Here is an 18,404-nt window from a genome sequence, read left to right on the forward strand (position 1 = left end):
AAAGAGTTTGGTGTTTCAGAGGTTTGGGGATTTTGTAATTAGTACAAAAGTTATGGTTGCCTCATACAGTAAGAATGGAATTATTTCAAAGTTACAGTAACTTACTGGTGGAGTCACAGACCTGGAATTCGTGTATGAAAATTCTTTTCTACTAATTCAAACTACTTAATCTTTTAGGACTATTCATATTTTCTACTCTCAAGTCAGCTAGTTTTGTTTTTCTTGAAATTTTTAGTCATCTGTATTTTATCTACATTAAATTGTTTATAAGATGTTCTTTTTTGATTTCTAAAGGATAGTTTTCATTACTGATATAGGTTGTTAACATTTCTCCTTTTATTGCTCAATACTACCAGATATGTGTAAACTTTATTGGTCTCTTCCCCCAAAAAATCAACTTTGGGATTTTGTGGATCTGTTACATGCAGTGGTGTGGCAGGGAGCTGGCTCTGAACGTAATACAACAGAAGAGTAGCTAGCTGCTGATTTCCATGGGGTGAATCCCCCCACCCCGGGCAGTTTCAACTACCTACTTGATGTCACTGACCAGGGATTGGACTGGGACGAGGTGTGCACAGCTGGCTCCCCGAGCAAGCACAGGCTCTGACTTGGTTTCCCATTTATCCGCTCCTGCTCTCTACATTATTTCCCTCCTTTCTTCAATGTGCTCTCCTTTTCCTAACATCTTGAAAAGGGATATGTTAGCTAAAGGCCTTTCAGTCTTTTATAATGTACTTACTTAGGGCTATAAATTTCCCTCTACGTATCGCTTTACTTCGTTTCACAGGTATCTCTATTGTATTTTATTGTTCAGCCCAAAATATTTTCTTGCTACCATGACAACTCTTTCTTCGACTACAGGTTATATGGACTTGTTATTGTAGTTCTTTATTGATTTTTGCTTAACTGCATTGTGGTAAAAAAAAATGTGCTGAATGATTTTCATCTTTAAAATTTGTTGAGAGTTGCTTTACAGCTAAGTGTGTGGTTAGTTGGGGTAATGTCGTGTTTATTTCAAAAAAGATGTACATTCTGATTTTGGTTGTTTTTCTGTGTATATTTATTGGGTCAAGTTTGTAAATCGTGTAATTCAAACTTTCTGTATCTCTACTGATTTTTCTTTTGCTTAACCACCACTGAGAAAGGTTTGTTAAAATCACCCAATATGATCATATGTTTTTTCTTTGTAATTCTGCCAAGTTTCTCTTTATATATTTATCATTAAATACATATAAACTTAAAATTTAATATTAAAAATATATTTTTTAACTCAGAAGTCCTCTAAGACTCTTTCGTTGCATCCTTTGTCTATCTCATCAGTCATACGTAAAAGATACTCTCTTCAAACTGCCCTTGGAAGACATAGTGTAAAAGAAATGTGTTAGGTGGGCCAGGTACAGAAACGCACCTCGCAAGGGGTGGAACTGGTAAAACAAGAACTTTGTCCTCAGGGTAACCTATCTTCCCCAGCATACCGCCGGTCATGCAGCTAGACCCCGAGGTTTAGACCTAGGCCTAGGTGGTAGTTCAGCTCCAGGCCCAGATAAGCAGGGAAACCGGACAAGTGGCACCATGGCTGACTCAAGACCAGATACACTAATAACCCTGCCCTGGCACCACCCAGTCGGCGGAGACCAGGACCCTGAAAGAGGGCACCTGACAGCTGATGAATGTTCTATTGAGGCCCTCCCCCGAGACCTCCCTTCAGATTTCCACCTGCAAGAGATAAATAGGCTCAGGACAAGGCACCAGCTCTCTCCCCCGCTCCCCAGGGAGTCCCCCTGGGGGAACATGCCAGCGCCATGCCATCTCCATCCCTCCGAGACCCTCCGAGACCTGCAACAGGGGAGCAATGGGCAGCAGCAGCTTGTCCTGGGCTCGCCCCCTTGACTTCTCTGAGCCAGAGCAGCCCAGCCTGGGCTCTCCTGCCGCTGCTCCCATGCTCTGTCTCACTGTCCCGGGTCTGCCATCAGGGGCCCAGTGCCCCTGGGCTCAGGGCTGTGTAGCCCTTCCCTTCGGCCATCCCCATCCCCATTTAATACGTTTAATTCTTCTTTATTCGCCCCTCCGAGATGGGTACTTAGCCTGCTCCACTCCCGCGGGGCTAACCTTTCAAGGCGGGGGTGGAGGGGCTGTGGTGGAGGCAAAGCGTCCACCTAGTCACCAGCTATCAGAGAAACAAGTACTTCCCCATGGGGGGGCCACCTTCGGAGGTGCTCAGCTCTTCATAACCCCTGAAACGCGGCCGCGCTGAGCCCCGAGAGGACCCGGCGCAGCCCCGGGCGCGGCGCGGCGCGTGCGCGGGGCGGGCCCGCAGCCTCGAACCAGCGTTTTAAATAAAGGGTCTTTCACGTGCTAAAACCGGCAGCCTTTCAGCGCCCCGCGCAGCTCCTTCCGTTCCTTTTTCAGATACCTGGGCGTTCGGGGAGTAAAAAGCCACAAGCAGACGAAAACAGTATTTATTTCCCGCGCGGGCCCAGCCCCCAGCGCTGCCCCCCCCCCGGGCTCCCGCCGACGCCCCCGGACCGGCCGCCAGGCCCCTCCCCGCCGCGGGACAGCCGCGGGCCCGGTGGGGCGACGACGTCGAGAAGCCGGCCGGGAAGAAACCTCGACCGGGCGGGCTCGGCGCCCGGGGCCTCGGCTCAGGTCCTCACTCGCCCTTCGTCAGCCGTCACCCTGCTCTTCCCGGGGCCGTGTCGCGACTCTTTCCTTCTTTAGTTTTAGGAGGTGAGCCCGCCGCCGCTCCCTCCCGAAGCCGCCCGGCCGGGGCGCGCGGAAACCTCGGGGCGCGGGGCGAGGCGCGGGGGGCGGGGCCAGACACGTGACTCCCGGGCCGCTCGCCGCCCCAGGCCCCGCCTCCCTCGCCCGGCAGGGCGGAAGTCCCGCGCAGGTGGAAGCGCGGAGCCGGAAGTCCCGCCCCTGCCGCGTCCACGGCAGCCCGTGGGGGTCAGTGAGGGTCCGCGGCCCCGCCAGGTGAACCGGGGGCCGCCTGAGGTGAGTCTAGGCGCCTGGCCCCAGCCCGCGGGCGGCGGGACCCCCTGCGGCGCCCGGACTCGGCCCGCGTTCCCCTCCCGGTGCGGCGCGGCGCGAGCCTTCCTCGGTCGGTGGCGCAGAGGTCCGGCTCCGGGCGCGGAGAGGTGAGTGTGCGGCGGGCCGCGGGGCGGACCTGGGAGGCCGCCGGCCCTCGGCGCCCGCGGTTCCTCGTCGGCGCGACGGGGCGGGCGCGCGTCCTGCTCGCTACTCGCGCCGCGCGCGCTGGTTTGGACGGCGGGCTGGCGCGGACAGCGCCCGGGGAAGGGCGCCGCTGCCCCGTTTTGTCGATGGGGAAACTGGCTCGAGAGGAGCGACAAGGGAGCGACCCTCAGTGACCGCGACGAGGGGGTCGCGGCGCTGGCTCGGGCCCCCGGCCCGGCCCCGCGGGGGGCGCGCTCGGGCCGCGGGCGGGAGCTTCCGGAGCCCGCTGCCCGGGGCCGCTCCGTGGAAACCCCGAGGCGCCGCTGGGAGGCCGGGCTGCGGGCGCGGCGCTGCTCCCGCGCCCGCTCCTGGCTCACGTCGGGTGTTGCTTTGGCCGACAGCTGGGGCCGCGAGGATGGCGGCCCCGTCCATGAAAGAAAGGCAGGTCTGCTGGGGAGCCCGGGACGAGTACTGGAAGTGTTTGGACGAGAACATGGAGGACGCTTCTCGGTGCAAGAAGTTAAGACGCTCGTTTGAAACAAGCTGCCCGCAGCAGTGGGTAAGCCACACCTGCGCGCGTTTCTGTTTGCTGGTAAAGCGGGGAGGGTGCGGGGCGAGCGGTAGGCGGTGAAGCGAGGCGGCCTTAGGCACGTTCACGCGGCGGGAAACCCGGTCCGGCAGGCAGGCTGGGGCCTGTGCTGTTATCAGGCCGCCCCTCGGACAGTGTCACGTGACACTTTAAGGCTCATTGAGACACAAAACACATGAACAAAGCCAAAAAACCCAGCCCACTGAGTTGGTAGACTTCTTTCTCCAGGAGCTTCCAAAGGGACAGTATTTAATCTTGGGCAAATTCGTTGGCCCAGAGCTACTCTCACAAAGTATTCTCAGTTGCCTGCCGCACATCACAGTCATGTACCCAAAATACAGTGAGGAGCTTAGAAAGTAAAAGAAAATGCTGATAACGGCAGCTTCTGCCACCAGCTTGCCCCAGACGCCTCCCTGACAGGTGTTCCTGCTCTGTATGGTGGGTGCTTAGTATGGCAGGGGCTGGAAAAGGGAACCTACACATTGAGCTTATTCGTAAGCCACCCTGTGTTATGACACTTCTTCGTCAGTCAGTACCCTTTAAGATGAGTGCTCCTGGGGAGCAGCTGGAGCTCAGAACATCCAGGCCACGTGCTCAGTATTGGTCACAGTGGCAGCGCTGTAAGGCCCAGCAGGTGGGCAGGATTTGAACCTGATTTGTCTGCGTTCTCACAGCATCATGCTGCTCCAGAGTCTCCCAGGTAGCTTGAGAACAGATCACTTTAGAGGTGAGGTGGCTTTAGCGTCTTCACCTTCTCACACCTCAGCTTTTTTAGAGGAGACTTGAAGGAGACCACTAGCAAGGTGTGATGGAGGGTGGGGTGATGTCGGAGGGCTAGGCGGGGAATGAGCTCAGTGAACAGAAAGTGCATTAGGTGACCTCTTCACCTGTAAAACCAGCATGATGCAACTTGTCTCATGGGATTACTATGAAGGTCAGATGTCTGACTTGGCATATGAACTGAAAACTGCTAAGTGTGGGTCTTGATGATTGGATTAGATAATGATTTAGGGGGAAAATAGTTCTACATCTCTGATTATTCCCCTTAGATTCATTGAGAGTGACTCTTGGCTTAAGAAGTAGTTAAAAAATTATGGGAGTTTGGGCTGACATCAAACCTGATTCCTTTTAGACTCGGTACCATCACTGCCCACGCTGTCCCCTTCTCACTCTGCTCTCTAGCCGTGGTCACTGAGAACAAGATGGGACTGAGGACAGGGAAGGACCTGGGTCTCTGCAGATGGGGGTGGGAGTGATGGAGGTGAAGAGCCAGCCCTCAGAGTAAGTCGTGGCCAGCATGTGGGCAGGTCCCACCCTCACCCCACCCCCACATTTTCTCAGGAGACCCTTGTTATTGTGAGACCGGTCTTTTGACAGCATCACGATAATTACCCACTGAGGCTGCATATCAGAATCAGGTGATTTTTTTAAAAAATAGCTATGTCCCAGTCCTCACCTCCAATCTACTGAATTTCTGGAAATGGAATCCAGACTTCTTTCAAAAGCGCTCTGGCTCCCCAAGTGATTCTGGTGGAGCTCAGTTGGGAGTCATTGTCTTAGCCCCTTTGGTCAGTCACACTGCTGTCCCCTGATCCCCACTGCTTTTTCTCCAATCCAGTACCTATTGACCCTCCCTCTCCCCTATTTTCAGGGCAGCTTCTGTTCTCTGCATCATAAAAGGTTTTTACAGCCAGCCAGTTGCTTCTTTATGGTGTGTCTCTTCCGCTCATGCTCATGCTCAGGCTGAGAGCCCCTCAGGAGGCCTCCCTCTCTCTTGTCACTGCGCCCTAGTCACAGCTAACACTTCCTGAGTACGAGCTCTGCGCACTTCAAACCTCTCATCTACCTCATGTATTCCTCACAGTACCCAATTGTGTAGACAAGGACACAGGCACATTGAAATGAAGGCACATGTAAGTGCAGAGCCTGGATCTGAGCTCACAGGTTGAGTCCTGACCCACATGCTTCTTCCTGTGCCTGTCATGCAAGAAAAGGGCCCATGAAAACAGCCAGCTCAGTCTCGTGTTGTTCCAGAAATGCAGTCTTAATTCAAGTCTGTTTAAACACAGAAGCCCTGTCTCCTGGGTCCTGTCACAGTTCACTCCCTAGTATTCCTCCGTCTCAAGCAGCCACTGCTTCTTGGAGTGCTTTCCTGTGTGTCTGGTAAATGCCAGCAGTCTTTAGACACCCTTCTGTGCTACCCCATCCCCAGCCACTCCTGGCTACAGTCAGGGCCTGAAGTACCACTTACAGGTTGATGCCCAGATCTGCATCCCAGCCCAGCCCTGTCTCCACCTCCACAAGCACCTATGGAGCTTTCTGGGTGGATGTTCACAAGGACCAGCCTCTGCATAGACAAGACTCAACCCTCCCCAGCAGGCGTGTCCTCCCATGCTCCCAACCTCAGTGAGAGACATCAGCATCAACACAGGCAGTCCCAGAGAGCAGGGTGTCGGCCTTCACCTTGTGTGTTGCTGAAGGAGTGTTCTCAGGAGGGTCGCACAGGAACACACAACAGCCCTGCAGTGTGTTTAAGGAACAGCAAAGAGAGAATAGCAGAAGTTAGGGTCCGAGAGGTGCTGGGAGGACGTGGACGGTGGCTCTTAGTCTGGATGACATGGGAAGCCATTGGAGAGCCTTGAGTTGGGAGAAAGGAGACCAGTGAGGAAATAAAAGGGGTGACAGTTGGGATCAGTGGGGTGTTGACATCAGGGTGCTAGAGGGAACATGAGGAGGCAATGGTCCGAGGATAGATCAGGACTTGGGACTGTGGAAGGGCTGTATTTGTTGGTAAGGACAAGGTCTAGGCTTCGATCCTGGGAGTCAAGAAGATGGGAGGACAAGACCATTGAAGAGGTCAAGGAGCCGAGAGGCCAGGGCATTGGCAGGATTAACCATGTGGGTCCCGAATGAACCCAAGCTGAGACTGTTGAAGAATGAGCTATAGAAGGGCCAACAGGAAGGGAGGTGGGGAGCAGGGCAGTGTTCTCGTGGACTCTGTAGCACTGACAGCCACAGCCACTGGCACTTAACACCGGCTCCTCCACAGCACTGCTCGTTCGAGTCCACAACTGGTTCTCCTCAGCCTGCTCCTTGGTCTTTTGCTCCCTTTCACTGCACTCTCTGCTCAGGTGTGACCTGTTGCAGTCTTACCCAGTAGCCATAGAATGAAGACAGCTGCGTGAGGAGGTGGGGAGGTGGGCGGGAGGGGAGAAAGGAAGTATCGGTGGAGTGCATTCTGTGTGAGATACTGTCTTCAGCCTTGTGAGGTCTTGAGCGAAGGTCAGAAAGGTGAAATCATTTGTTCAAGGTCAGCCAACCCATAAAGTTGTAGAGGGGATTTGAATGTATGTCTCTGATTCCAAAATTTGTGTTCTTTGACTTAACGGAAGTCACAGCCAAAGATTTACAGTGAATCATTCTGTCATAAGACACTAAAAACACAAATTCGTTACATAGTATGTCAAACAGCTAATAGGCAAGTTTTGTCACAGAAACGAGGCACTTTGCTGGTCCCTTTCATATCACTCCACTCCCTGTACATGGTCTTAGTCAGTCTCCTGTTCATAGCTCAGGAAGGAGCAGGGATCAGGCCCTTCTAGCACATCCAACAGCATCCTCCACAAGTAGAGCAACCACACCTCCAGGATATCGGGTCCCAGTGTCAATTTCAGATATTTTTCCTGTAAAACTTTAAAAAGTCTCAAATTCCAAATTTTGACACTACTGCCGTGCATCTGGATTAGTGGGTTAGAGGCCACTCTCACTATCTGTACCCAGTGCCTCTCAGGAAATGCTTGCTGATTCATTAGCCTTTCAGAGAAGGTGACATGTGTTGGGGGCCCTCAACTAATTGAAGGAAGTGAAGGCTGAGGAGTGGGCTTTTCAAGCTGAGAGTGTGGTACATGCCAAGGAGGCAAATGCAAGAGAAAAGCCATTCTGGAGATGGGGTAGCTGGGTGCGGGGGCTGGTGGTACAGAGGATGGGCAGGTGGGCAGAGATTATGCCATGAGAGGGCTTGTCTTACGAGGGGTTTGGATGTTAACCTTGAAGGCCATGGGGCTCCCTTGAAAGATCTTTAAACGCAAGTGACAAGATCAGATGTAGGTTTCAGAAAGATTGTACTTGGCAGCAGTGTGACCGATGGATCGAGGAACGTGGAGAAAGCAGGTCGAGAGCTGTTAAAACCACCCCAGTGAGATGAGGGCCTGCCTGTGGAGACCAGGAGGGGAAAGACATCTGAGTGTCTGGGCGGAAAGTGGCACAGCACTGAGATGGCCACTGGAGGAGAAGCACATGTGGAGAGAAGCCAAGTTCTGGACAAGCTGTGACTGAAATGATGGAACCTCTAAATGGGATTGTCTATTAGGCTATTGGAGACAGGACAGGAAATGCAAAGATCTATTGATTTGCCACAAAAAGTGTTAAGGACATTGTCCACTCCTCCTGTGGTATCCCTTGTATATAACAGCCGCCCAGCTTGGCCAGCCGGAGACCACCAGAAGTCTGTAGTCTGCCAGTCAGATTTATTAACATGCTGTAACCAGGGAGACTGACCACACACCAGAGGAGCTGTGGGCATCTCACCAACCAGAGGGAAGGCCAATCAGGATTTGGGGAAAGGGTGGGGTTTAGGTGAAATTGAAACAAAGGGGTGCTTTAATAGGCTTAGAGCAAAACAGGGCTGAGTACAAATAGGTCATCGTCAGCTCGAGGTTGAGAAGTGGACCTGGGGTCCTGTTCCCAGATAAAAGCTGTATGTCGTGTTCAGAAACCTTCAGCTGAAGCCCTGCACCTGGTTAGACATCAAGGCTGCTCCAAGTTAGAGCCTTAGGTCCTCCGGGCAGAGTGAGTCTTTCTCAGTTGTGCATACTCAAGAAGCAAATTCCTGCTAGTCTGTGATGTCAGAGAGCAAGATCTTGGTGAATAAGAAAGCAGTCATCGCCCAGCTGGTGTGGCTCAGGGGTTGAACCTGGGATCCAGGAGATGGTGGTTCTATTCCCGGTCAGGGCATGTGCCCGGGTTGTGGGCTCGATCCGTAGTCAGGGGGCCTGTAGGAGGCAGCTGATCAGTGACACTCTCTCATCATTGATGTTTCTGTCTCTCTCTGAAATCAATGAAGATTTCAAAAAAAAAAAAAGTCGTCACTCAAAGCAGTCTCTTAGAAAACCCCATGGCTGTTCTGTGTCCTGGGAGAAACATTCAAGTCGAAGCAGCTTTATTTGTGTCTCATCCTAGCTTGAGACAGGGCTGGCAGGGTCTTACACTCAGTCTCAGCTATGTTTCACTTCCTCAGGTGCCACTGAAATATGTAAGAATTCAATCCTAAGAAAAGTTTACAACAAAAGTGTTTTCTATTCTGACAGTAAAACAAGTGACATTCTGCCTTTGCCTTGTCTGCAAAGGAGCTCAGATACAGGCACTGACGGTCCTGTGGTTGGCCTTGGTTTCCCACCTCTGGGATTGTGCTGCTTTAGGGTGTGGGGCTTTAAGATACTTCACATTCTTTTTTTTAATTCACTCATCCCCCCTACTTCCTCCCTTCTGTTAACCATCAGCTTGTTCTGTGTGTCTGTGGGCCTGTTTGTTTTGCTTTGCTTATGCATCTGTTTTGGTTTTTTAGATTCCCCATATAAGTGAAATCAAACAGTATTTTTCTCTGTCTGACTTATTTCACTGAGCATAATACCCTCGGTCCATCCGTGTTGCAAATGGCAAGATTTCATTCATTCTTGTTGCTGAGTAGTATTCCATTGTGTACATGTACTCACCGTCTTTACCCAGCAGTTTATTGATGGACACCGAGGCTGCTTCCCCATCTCAGCTATTATACATAATGCTGCCATTAACATAGGGGTGCATCTGTCTCTCCGAGTTAGTGTTTTTTTCTTTGGATAAATACCCAGAAGTGGAGTTGCTGGGTCATTTGGTAGTTCTATTTTTAATTTTCTTAAGGAACCTCCATACTGTTTTCCACAGTGGTTACACCAGTTTCCAGTCCCACCAACAGTGCATGAGGGTTCCCTTTCCTTCACATCTTTGCCAACACTACTTGCTTGTGGATTTACTGATGACAGCTGTGCGAGGTGATGTCTCATTGTGGCTTTGATTTGCATCTCCCTGATGTGATGTTGAGTACCTTTTCATGTAATTGCTGGCCATCTGTATATCTGTCTATGGAAAAATGACCATTTTTTAATGTAGAGAATTTAGTTACCTTTAATTTTATTACTTTTTGCCACTAAGCTTTCTTTAAGATTATATAACTATATTATTTTTTTCTCCAAAAAAAGTTTTGTATTGTTGAATCCAGTTAATACTTTGTTGAGAATTTTTGCATCAAGGATATTGGCCTTTAATTTTCTTTTCTTTTGGGGGGGGGTAATGTCTTTTTTCTGGTGTTTGTATCACAGTAATGCTGGATTCATAGGATGAATTAGGAAGTGTTCCTTCCTCTTTGATTTTTTTTTTTAAATAGTTAAGGATAGGTGTTAATTCTTCCTTAAATGTTTGGTAGAATTCACCTGTGAAGTCGTCTGGTCCCAGATTTTTGTTTGTTGGGAGTTTTTTAAATTATTGCTTCAGTTTCATTACTAGCAATAAGTCTGTTCAGATTTCTTATTTTTTTTCCTGGTTCGGTCTTGGAGGGTTACATGCTTCCAGAAAAATTGAATTTGTTGGCATGTGATTGTAGTATTTTTTAAGTGGGAGGACTAATGCTGCCTGATTTTATTTTCTTTTTTAAATATATCTTTACTGATTTGAGAGAGAGACAGAAACATCAACAATGAGAGAGTCATTGATCGGCTGCCTCCTGAAGGCCCCCAACTGGGGATCGAGCCCAAAACCCAGGCATGTGTCCTGACTAGGAATCAAACCCTGACCTCCTGGATCCTAGGTGAATGCTCAACTGCTGAGCCACACCTGGCCAGGCTGTAGTATTCTTTAATGATGTTTTATATTTCTGTGGTGTCGGTTGTAAATTCTTTCATTTATGATTTTATTTAATTTGGCCGCTTTCGTTTTTTCTTGATGAGTTTGGCTAAACGTCAATTTTTTTTCAAAGAACTAGCTTTTAGATTCATTGATCTTTTTGTTTCTGCTCTGATCTTATTTCCATCTTTCTGTTTACTTTGGGTTTTGCTCTTTTTCTGATTCCTTTAGTTGTAATCTTAGATTGTTTAGGATTTTTCTTGTTTCTTGAGGTGGGCCAGTATAGCTATGAACTTCTCTCTTAGGACTGCTGTTGCTGCATCCATAAATTTTGAAAAGTTGTTTGATTTAGATTACATTTCTTAAGAAGGTTTATGACTTAATGGTCTACGCCCTTTTCCAAGACTTTTATACATCAAATGCACTGGTGTGAAATGGTTCTAGTATATCAATAACTCAGGTCACTTATACAATTTATAATGAATAATTTGCTACATTTAAATCTGTGCTTTTATTTAAACTAAGCTGCATAACTTGCCCTTTTTTCAAATTCTTTTTTTCTCAACAGATAAAATATTTTGATAAAAGAAGAGACTACTTAAAATTTAAAGAAAAATTTGAAGCAGGACAGTTCCAGCCTTCAAAAACAACTGCACAGTCGTAGGCTGTTCCTGACTTTTTCAGAAAGGTGGAAACTATTCTTTTTGGACATTCAAAAGTGCTCCACTGACTATGGGACAATAGTAGTTTGAGTCATGGTAAACAATATATATATAACGTAATTAAAATGATCAAGTAACAGGAGAGTCCCTCAATCAGACAATGAAGAATTGAAATAAAATGGTATGAAATATGCTCAGTTTTAATTTAGTAAAGAAATCCGTATTTTAAGAAAAATTTAAAGCCTTTTATAATAACACATGTATCTGTTTTTTGGTTGCAGGATAGTAGTAGGCAGATATTATAGATACCAGTAGATACTGAAAAAGTAGGTTGTGTAGCACATCAGCCTGAGCATCAAAGGGTCTCAGGTTCGATTCCCTGTCAAGGGCAGGTACCTAGGTTGCAGATTCTATGCCAGGCCCTGGTTGGGGCACATGTAGGAGGCAACCAATTTCTGTGTTTCTCTCCCCCTCCCTTCCAATCTAAAAATCAATGGGAAAAATATCCCTGGGTGAGGATTAACCAAAAAAAAAAGTAGGTTGTCATTATGTGTCCTGGGAGTTACCATTTTAATACAAGATACAAAAAAAGATGATTGGAAGAACTTAAAATATATAGGTAAAATAATAAAGACCATCTACCAAAAAACTTAGCTAATGTCATACTTAATGGTGACAATGAATGTTTTTCCCCAAAAATCAGTAACAAGGTGAGGATATCCTCTCACTTATATTCACAACTGTAGTGGATTCCTACCTACAAAAAAAATCCCAAAACACATGCTAATTGGGAAGGAAAAATAAAACTGACTCTATTCACAGATATTATCTCTGCAGAAAATCCCAAAAAATCAACAAAAAAGCTCCTAGAACTAATAAGCATATCTTGGAAAAGTGGCAGGAACCAAGGTTAGTATACAAAAGAAAATCACATTCTTGTATACCAGTAGTGAACAAGGGGTAAAAGTTTAAAAGAAAACAATGACTTAAATTTTAGAAGCTGACAGTTCCAAGTGCTGATGGGAATGTAAAAATAGTAAAGCCCCTTTATTTAAAAAAAACTCCAAACTGTTTCCCAACCAGCTTTTTTGTAGGTATGGACTAGTAACAAGCTGATGCTAAAATCTGTATGAAAAAGCAAAGGACCTAAAGTAGCCAAAACAATTCTGAAAAGAACAAAGTTGGAGGATTCATATTACATGATTTCAAGGCTTATTATAAAACTAAAGTAATCAAGATAGTATGGTATTGGCAAAAGGATAGAGTTCTATAGAACAGAGTTCAGAAATATTCCCACACAAATAGTCAACTGAGTGGACAAAGGTGTAAAGGCAACTCATTGGAGAAAGGACAGTCTTCAACAAATGGTGCTAAAAAACGATGTCCATACACAACAAAATGAACCTTGACATAGCCTCACACCTAGATCTGTAGTCTGCCTTAGTGAACCGCTCTGTTGTCAGTGTTAATTTCTTAGTTCTGGTAAATAAATGCCCATGGTTCTATAAGGTCCCATTAGAGCCATCTGGGAACTACGTACTGTCTTTGCAAAACAAAAATTATTTGAATAAAGTTATAGAAGAAAAATGCTATATAGATAACAAACTCTGAAATTTAAATATTAAAAAGGACCCAAACATAAGCGAAGTTCATTGCTAAATGGTGATAGTTACTATTAAATAATGAAGTAATCCTGGTGTCAACGAAGTCAGAAACAGTGAGTGGGACCCTCGTGGGTTCCATGATGTGCAAGAGGAAGTCACTTCCCACTTCCTTTAGGTCCACATTGGCAGCTGTCAGAACACAGACTTTCTAACCACTACTGAACTCTGAGCAAAGGTGGCAAACTGATTATTTCCTTAAAAAACTTCAAATGAATGATTATGGCCTGGTTCCTGGCTTTAAAAATAAATTAAAACCTATTACCTGAGCATCGTGAACTTCATAGGGAAGCAGCTCAGCACCTTGTCAGACACGAGCCCCTGGGAATAAGTAGAGACAAAGCAGCAAAAATAGGCCAACCACCTCTTCATGCAGAGCCCTTGCTTCCTTATGCCGTAGGGGACAGCGGTCATAGACAACAGCTGCCGTAAGTCTGCCCACTCCACAGTATACTTTTCTGACGATAATAGTTTCTAGGAAGAAATGATCTTTTTAAAATATATTATTTCCATAGTTGCTTAAAACATTTTATTAAAGAAGAGGACAACATATAATATGTTTAAGGCACATGAAAAAGTTTGGCATTAAATTGTAAGAAAAAAATACTAATCCAGTAAATTCAGAGAATTTCATTTGTCCAAATAGTTTTGTTTTTTTTTTTTAAATGTTCCATTAGCACTGATAACTCATCTCCAAGAAGGTGTGGACCTCAGGACTGGGTGCCCCCGCGCCTGCGGAGCTGCTGTCTGGTATATTCCCAGATCAGCAGAGCTCCACTCACGTGGACGTTCAGCGAGCGGATGATGCCCTGTTGAGGGATTTCCACACAGACGTCCAGCTGCTGGATCAGATTTGCTGGGATCCCTTCACGTTCATTTCTGGCGAAAAGTGGGAAGAGAAAGGTTACTTTTGTAATAAGCAGTATTTTTCTCAGATATTCTTAATGTTAATCACTCTCTTCTAGTAACAAAATGAAGTAAGTCTAAGTTACCAAGGAAATAAGAGGCTAACAGATTCATGGGTCAATTCTGTGTTCACCTGATCATCCCACACAGGTGAAATAAAATGAAAAGTAGGTGGCTTTCTGTGAATGTTACCAGTCAAAGGTCAAGTGCAGGCATAATACCAGGTGTAGTATCAGAGTCCAGATAAATTAAAATTTCTGAAGCATTTTCTACACCAAGCCTGAGAAGGATTTTCTTACCCCAGCAGGAGCAGAGCCCTCTCGGGAAAGCAGTAGTGGGTCAGGTCCGCACTCCTGGCTGTCTGCTCCACGCCAATGACCGTGTAGCCTTCTGCTTTCTTCTGCTGCAGGTAGCCCGTCAGCTGAGGTGGTCTTACCTTGAGCAGAATATTAAACCATTCAGTTACAGCCCTACTTGGAGTAAAATCAAGAGTTTTTAAAAAGTAAAGGACAGAATTACACACTATAAATAAGAACTTCCCTAACATCATAGAAATTTATAAAAATTATTCCTACACCAGCAGGGCACATTTTTCTGAAAATAATTCTACATTATTGATTTCTAAAAATAAAAGGAGCAGGAGAACAGAAATGGGCTGTATTTTACTTCAAGAATTATTTTTAAACTATTAAAGGCTGGACTACTATAAACTACTACAAATGAACTGCTGCACAAAGATGGAGTACTACAGATTTTAGCAAATAAATTTTTAATAAGTCACTTTGCACCCACCTCCACTAAGGGAAGCCACTGTTCGGCGGAGACGCTGAGGTACTGGAACTGTTTGTCACCTACGCACTGAAGGTTGCCGACGACCAGTGCCGCAGCCCCAAACACCTCACAGGTGCGGCACAGTCCTGCACAAAGCAAGCTGGATCACTGTCTGCAGGGAGAGGCCAAGCTCAGAGCGAGCTGGATCACTGCAGCGTGACGACAGGCGCATGATGTCCCATTCATACTCCTGGGACTCCCAAAGGGGTCACACATGGAAAAGAGCTGGACCTGGCAGTGTGCTGAATGAAAGTTTTCAGGATCAAAGATTTTAAGGGAGCCCCCAGAATACCACAGTTACCTCCTAAATTGGTGGGTTTATCAATGAGTGAGGCCACCACAATCAGTCGACTGATAGACTTTCCAAGCTTGGCAGCACGATCCTGAAATACTAGCTCCAGGTCTAAATCAGGAACGTTACTCTTCCATGGGATTATCTTCTTCTGAACGTCAGTCCACTCGGACTGGGTGTCTGCTTCACCTGAGTTAGAACCTGGGCGGGGAAAAATAATCCCATTTATAAGCCAGTCTCATATACTGTATGTCCCCAAAAATATACACACACTTTAACAGCTGGTAGCTCAAATTTGAAAATGAAATGTATTTAGTAAGCACTGCCTTTATCATTATTCAAAGTGTGTATATACATTTTTGGGGACACCTGACATATATATATATTATATACATGTTTATATATTTTTAAATATATATGTTTAATATATACATATATATATAAAAAACACATATATTTTAAGAGTTTAAAATGATAGTTTAGGATGAGATTCATTAACTAAAGAACTTTACTTGGATTCAGACACAACTGCCATTTTCACCAGTGATTCTTTTAAGTTTCAGATTCAACTCTACTAACCATGAAAACATCAGACACCCTTAGACATGCTTTTTTTTTTTTTTTTTTTTTTTACAGTTTAGCATATCCAAAATTGGGAAGCATCTTAGAATCCATAGGGAGTCATAGTTTGCTATTTTTTTCTTAGAGGTACATAAAATAATGGTGTATATCTTACAACCAATAGTGTGTTAAATTAGAAGTTTCTGCAGAACTATATTCTTGAAAACAATATAGTCTTTATCTTCAATTCTAAGTACTGGGGGGGGGGGGGAATTGTGTTCTAAAGTAAAGGATGTTCTCTCATTGGGTACCCAGCAGGTAATTTACCTGTCTGTCCACAGTGCTTCGATCTCCAGCACAGCGCTGAGATGACCCTCAGGCTCTCCTCAGCCCTGTTCTACTCCAAACTGCTAACTGAGCAACCAAGGATCACTTGGTTACTGGGGATGGAAAAGACATGCTAACAACTACCCCACAGCACTGCAGAGAAGCATGCTCTCCAGAAAGGAATTATTAACCTCAGGGGAGGGAGGGCAAAGAGGAGTGCCCACAAAGGCTCCAGTGAAGGGCAGTAATGTGCAAGGCAGTGTGGACTGATCCAGCATGTTCGCGTCCACAGGCATGGAAGGAACACCGGGCAGCAGCTGCACGCTGGTGTGGCTCACAGCGTGCCGTGGAGGGAGAAGGCTCCAACCAGATCACAGGGGCTTTGCACATAACGATAAAGAGTTTATTCTACAAATAGGAGCCATTAAAAGGTTTAAGGAAGGGGGATAACAGAAGTCTTGAGTTTTAGAAAAATCCCTCTTAAAAGTGATGGGAGGAAAAGTTGGGGCTGGAAAACCATGAAGAGGCTCTTGCATGAGTCCAGGCAAAGACAGGACAGTCCAAGTTAAGTCACTGCAAGAAGGGTCACAGGACAAGCAGCCTGAGCGGGGAAGCCAATTCACCAAGAGAGAAAATAGGAAAGGAATGACCTGTATGTGACAGTGTTACCACACACAGAAAGGGTATGGAAGGGGCAGGTGTGACAGAAAGGTGAATCCAACTGGGACGTGTTGAGTTTAAAGAGCTTATGGCAGGGGTGGGGAACCTTTTTGCTGCCAAGGGCCATTTGGATACTTATAACATCATTCGCGGGCCATACAAAATTATCAACTTAAAAATTAGCTATGAACAAAGCTCCTAGATTTATTGAATTTTGAGTCCCACCTGCAGTTGCCTTGGCAAGGCCAGACCAAATGATTTCATACGGCCCTCGGGCTGGACGTTCCCCATGCCTGGCTCTTGGAGTGTCCAGTGGCCCAGGAAGGAGGTGGGGCAGAGAGAGATGAAAGTTTCAGTGATGGTTACGGGCTAGGGAGTCAGAACAAGAACAGCTGTGACAATGACCAGAATGTAGACCTTGGCTACACAACTCTTAAGATTAGTTGTGATTTTAAAAATGATTCTTGGATTTTTAGGGATCAAGCCCCACAAGCTTGGCTGTGAAGGGAAGGTGAAGGGGAGGAGGAGGGTGGGCCCTAAGGAAGCTAGAGGAAGAAGGTGGCAGGTGAGGTGACATCCAACTAGACCAAGGATGCATTCCTAAATGGGACAAGACATTTCATAATTTGGCCCTTTTTAAAATCTATGTTTTACAGAAATATATAGTTGGAAAGCAATGAATATTAACAATAGTTCAGAGAAAAGAGCAGCCACTAGCTTTATATAAGGAAGCAGATCAGGCTCTCTGCCTTTTTATAGCAAAGCTAATGGCCAACTAAAAGTAATACTCAAAGTTATACCACGTTTTTCCACTGTCTTTTCTCCAAGTGGAGGAGCAGAGTTCACCACACAACAAAAAGGTACTTTTACCAACCGCCTGTTCTAAGTAACTTAAACCAATAAGCTCAAGCAAGTCAACACTGGGCAAAAGTAAAACAAAAATTATTTTTACCTACGTCCTGCTGAGCCCAGTCACCTGGCCGTAGTTCACGAAGCTGAGTTGGAGAAAGGTAGCGCTGACATCCTGCATCCGAGGGGATGTCAGTGAACCTGGTGAACTTGTCAAGGGCAATCCACTCGTCCTCAACAAGGCCCGAAAGGCGAGGAAGGATGTAAAATATGGTCTGAAAAGAAAACCTAAATCTAAATCTTTCCCTTAAAAATAACAAAGAAATACATAACTGTTTCAAGTATAACTTCTTATTACTGATGTGTTAATTTTCCCAAACTATCATATCTGACCAAATTACCACCTTTCTGTCTTGTAGCAACTGCCTATATATGTGATATATGTGTCATCTTTCCTAAGAAATCAGGGGCTTAATTCAGGACCATCCCTGAGAGCAGGGGAGCTTCCACGCTGGGGTCCCTCCGCGCACATGACAAACCCTGTGCTCTCAATGAACAAAAGTGTCTGGAATCAGTATTGATGCTGGACAGCGGTTGGAAAGATGCTATTTACTCATCACCTCTGTGCCAGATCCTCACCTCTCTACCACTTAGCCTTTCTTGGCTTCAATTCCTCATTTGTAAAGTGTGGATAAAATCAGGTTAAAACAGCACATGAAAAAAGGCATTCTGTAAACTGCACAGTGCAAACCACTGTTTAGTCATCACATGAACAGTCCGTCCTTTCTCCCCTACAAGGACTGAGAACCAGAAAGTCACCCAAGGTCAACAGCACATGAGAAGCAGAGGCACAGGTATGAGGCAATTTTAAAATGAAGCAGTAAATACAGGATATGCAGTAAATACAGAACATGCGAGGCTTCATGAAGTCTAGAATGAGAATGGTGTTCTCATGCAGC

At 46.2% G+C, this 18,404-nt stretch overlaps 2 protein-coding genes across 2 annotated transcripts in view; one reads left to right on the top strand and one right to left on the bottom strand.

Annotated features, from left to right (window-relative positions):
- Positions 1–2,863: 2,863 nt before the first annotated feature.
- Positions 2,864–11,551, top strand: COA6 (cytochrome c oxidase assembly factor 6). The gene is made up of 3 exons (XM_081124222.1): positions 2,864–3,137; positions 3,576–3,733; positions 11,265–11,551. Exons 2-3 carry the CDS (start codon positions 3,590–3,592, stop codon positions 11,358–11,360), a joined length of 240 nt encoding a protein of 79 aa, XP_080980348.1. The 5' UTR covers positions 2,864–3,137; positions 3,576–3,589; the 3' UTR covers positions 11,361–11,551.
- TARBP1 (tRNA guanosine 2 -O-methyltransferase TARBP1) overlaps positions 8,272–18,404 on the bottom strand; it is a gene marked incomplete at its 5' end in the record, with an annotated part of 59,844 nt that continues 49,711 nt past the window's right edge. Inside the window, 6 exons of the mRNA XM_081124221.1 lie at positions 8,272–9,065; positions 13,285–13,898; positions 14,225–14,361; positions 14,718–14,842; positions 15,058–15,249; positions 17,549–17,720. Of these exons, the coding sequence (XP_080980347.1) occupies positions 13,730–13,898; positions 14,225–14,361; positions 14,718–14,842; positions 15,058–15,249; positions 17,549–17,720 (795 nt within the window). The 3' untranslated portion in view covers positions 8,272–9,065; positions 13,285–13,729. The remainder of the gene's footprint in view (positions 9,066–13,284; positions 13,899–14,224; positions 14,362–14,717; positions 14,843–15,057; positions 15,250–17,548; positions 17,721–18,404) is intronic.

Source organism: Miniopterus schreibersii (assembly GCF_964146895.1).
Source record: "Miniopterus schreibersii genome assembly, chromosome: 21".
NCBI classification, from domain to species: Eukaryota; Metazoa; Chordata; class Mammalia; order Chiroptera; family Miniopteridae; genus Miniopterus; species Miniopterus schreibersii.

Excerpts from the sequence above, each read along its gene's own strand:
- COA6 (XM_081124222.1), top strand. The coding sequence starts at position 3,590 with ATGGCGGCCCCGTCCATGAAAGAAAGGCAGGTCTGCTGGGGAGCCCGG. Across the intron at positions 3,734-11,264 it reads CAAGCTGCCCGCAGCAGTGG|ATAAAATATTTTGATAAAAG; the intron begins GTAAGCCACACC and ends TTTTCTCAACAG.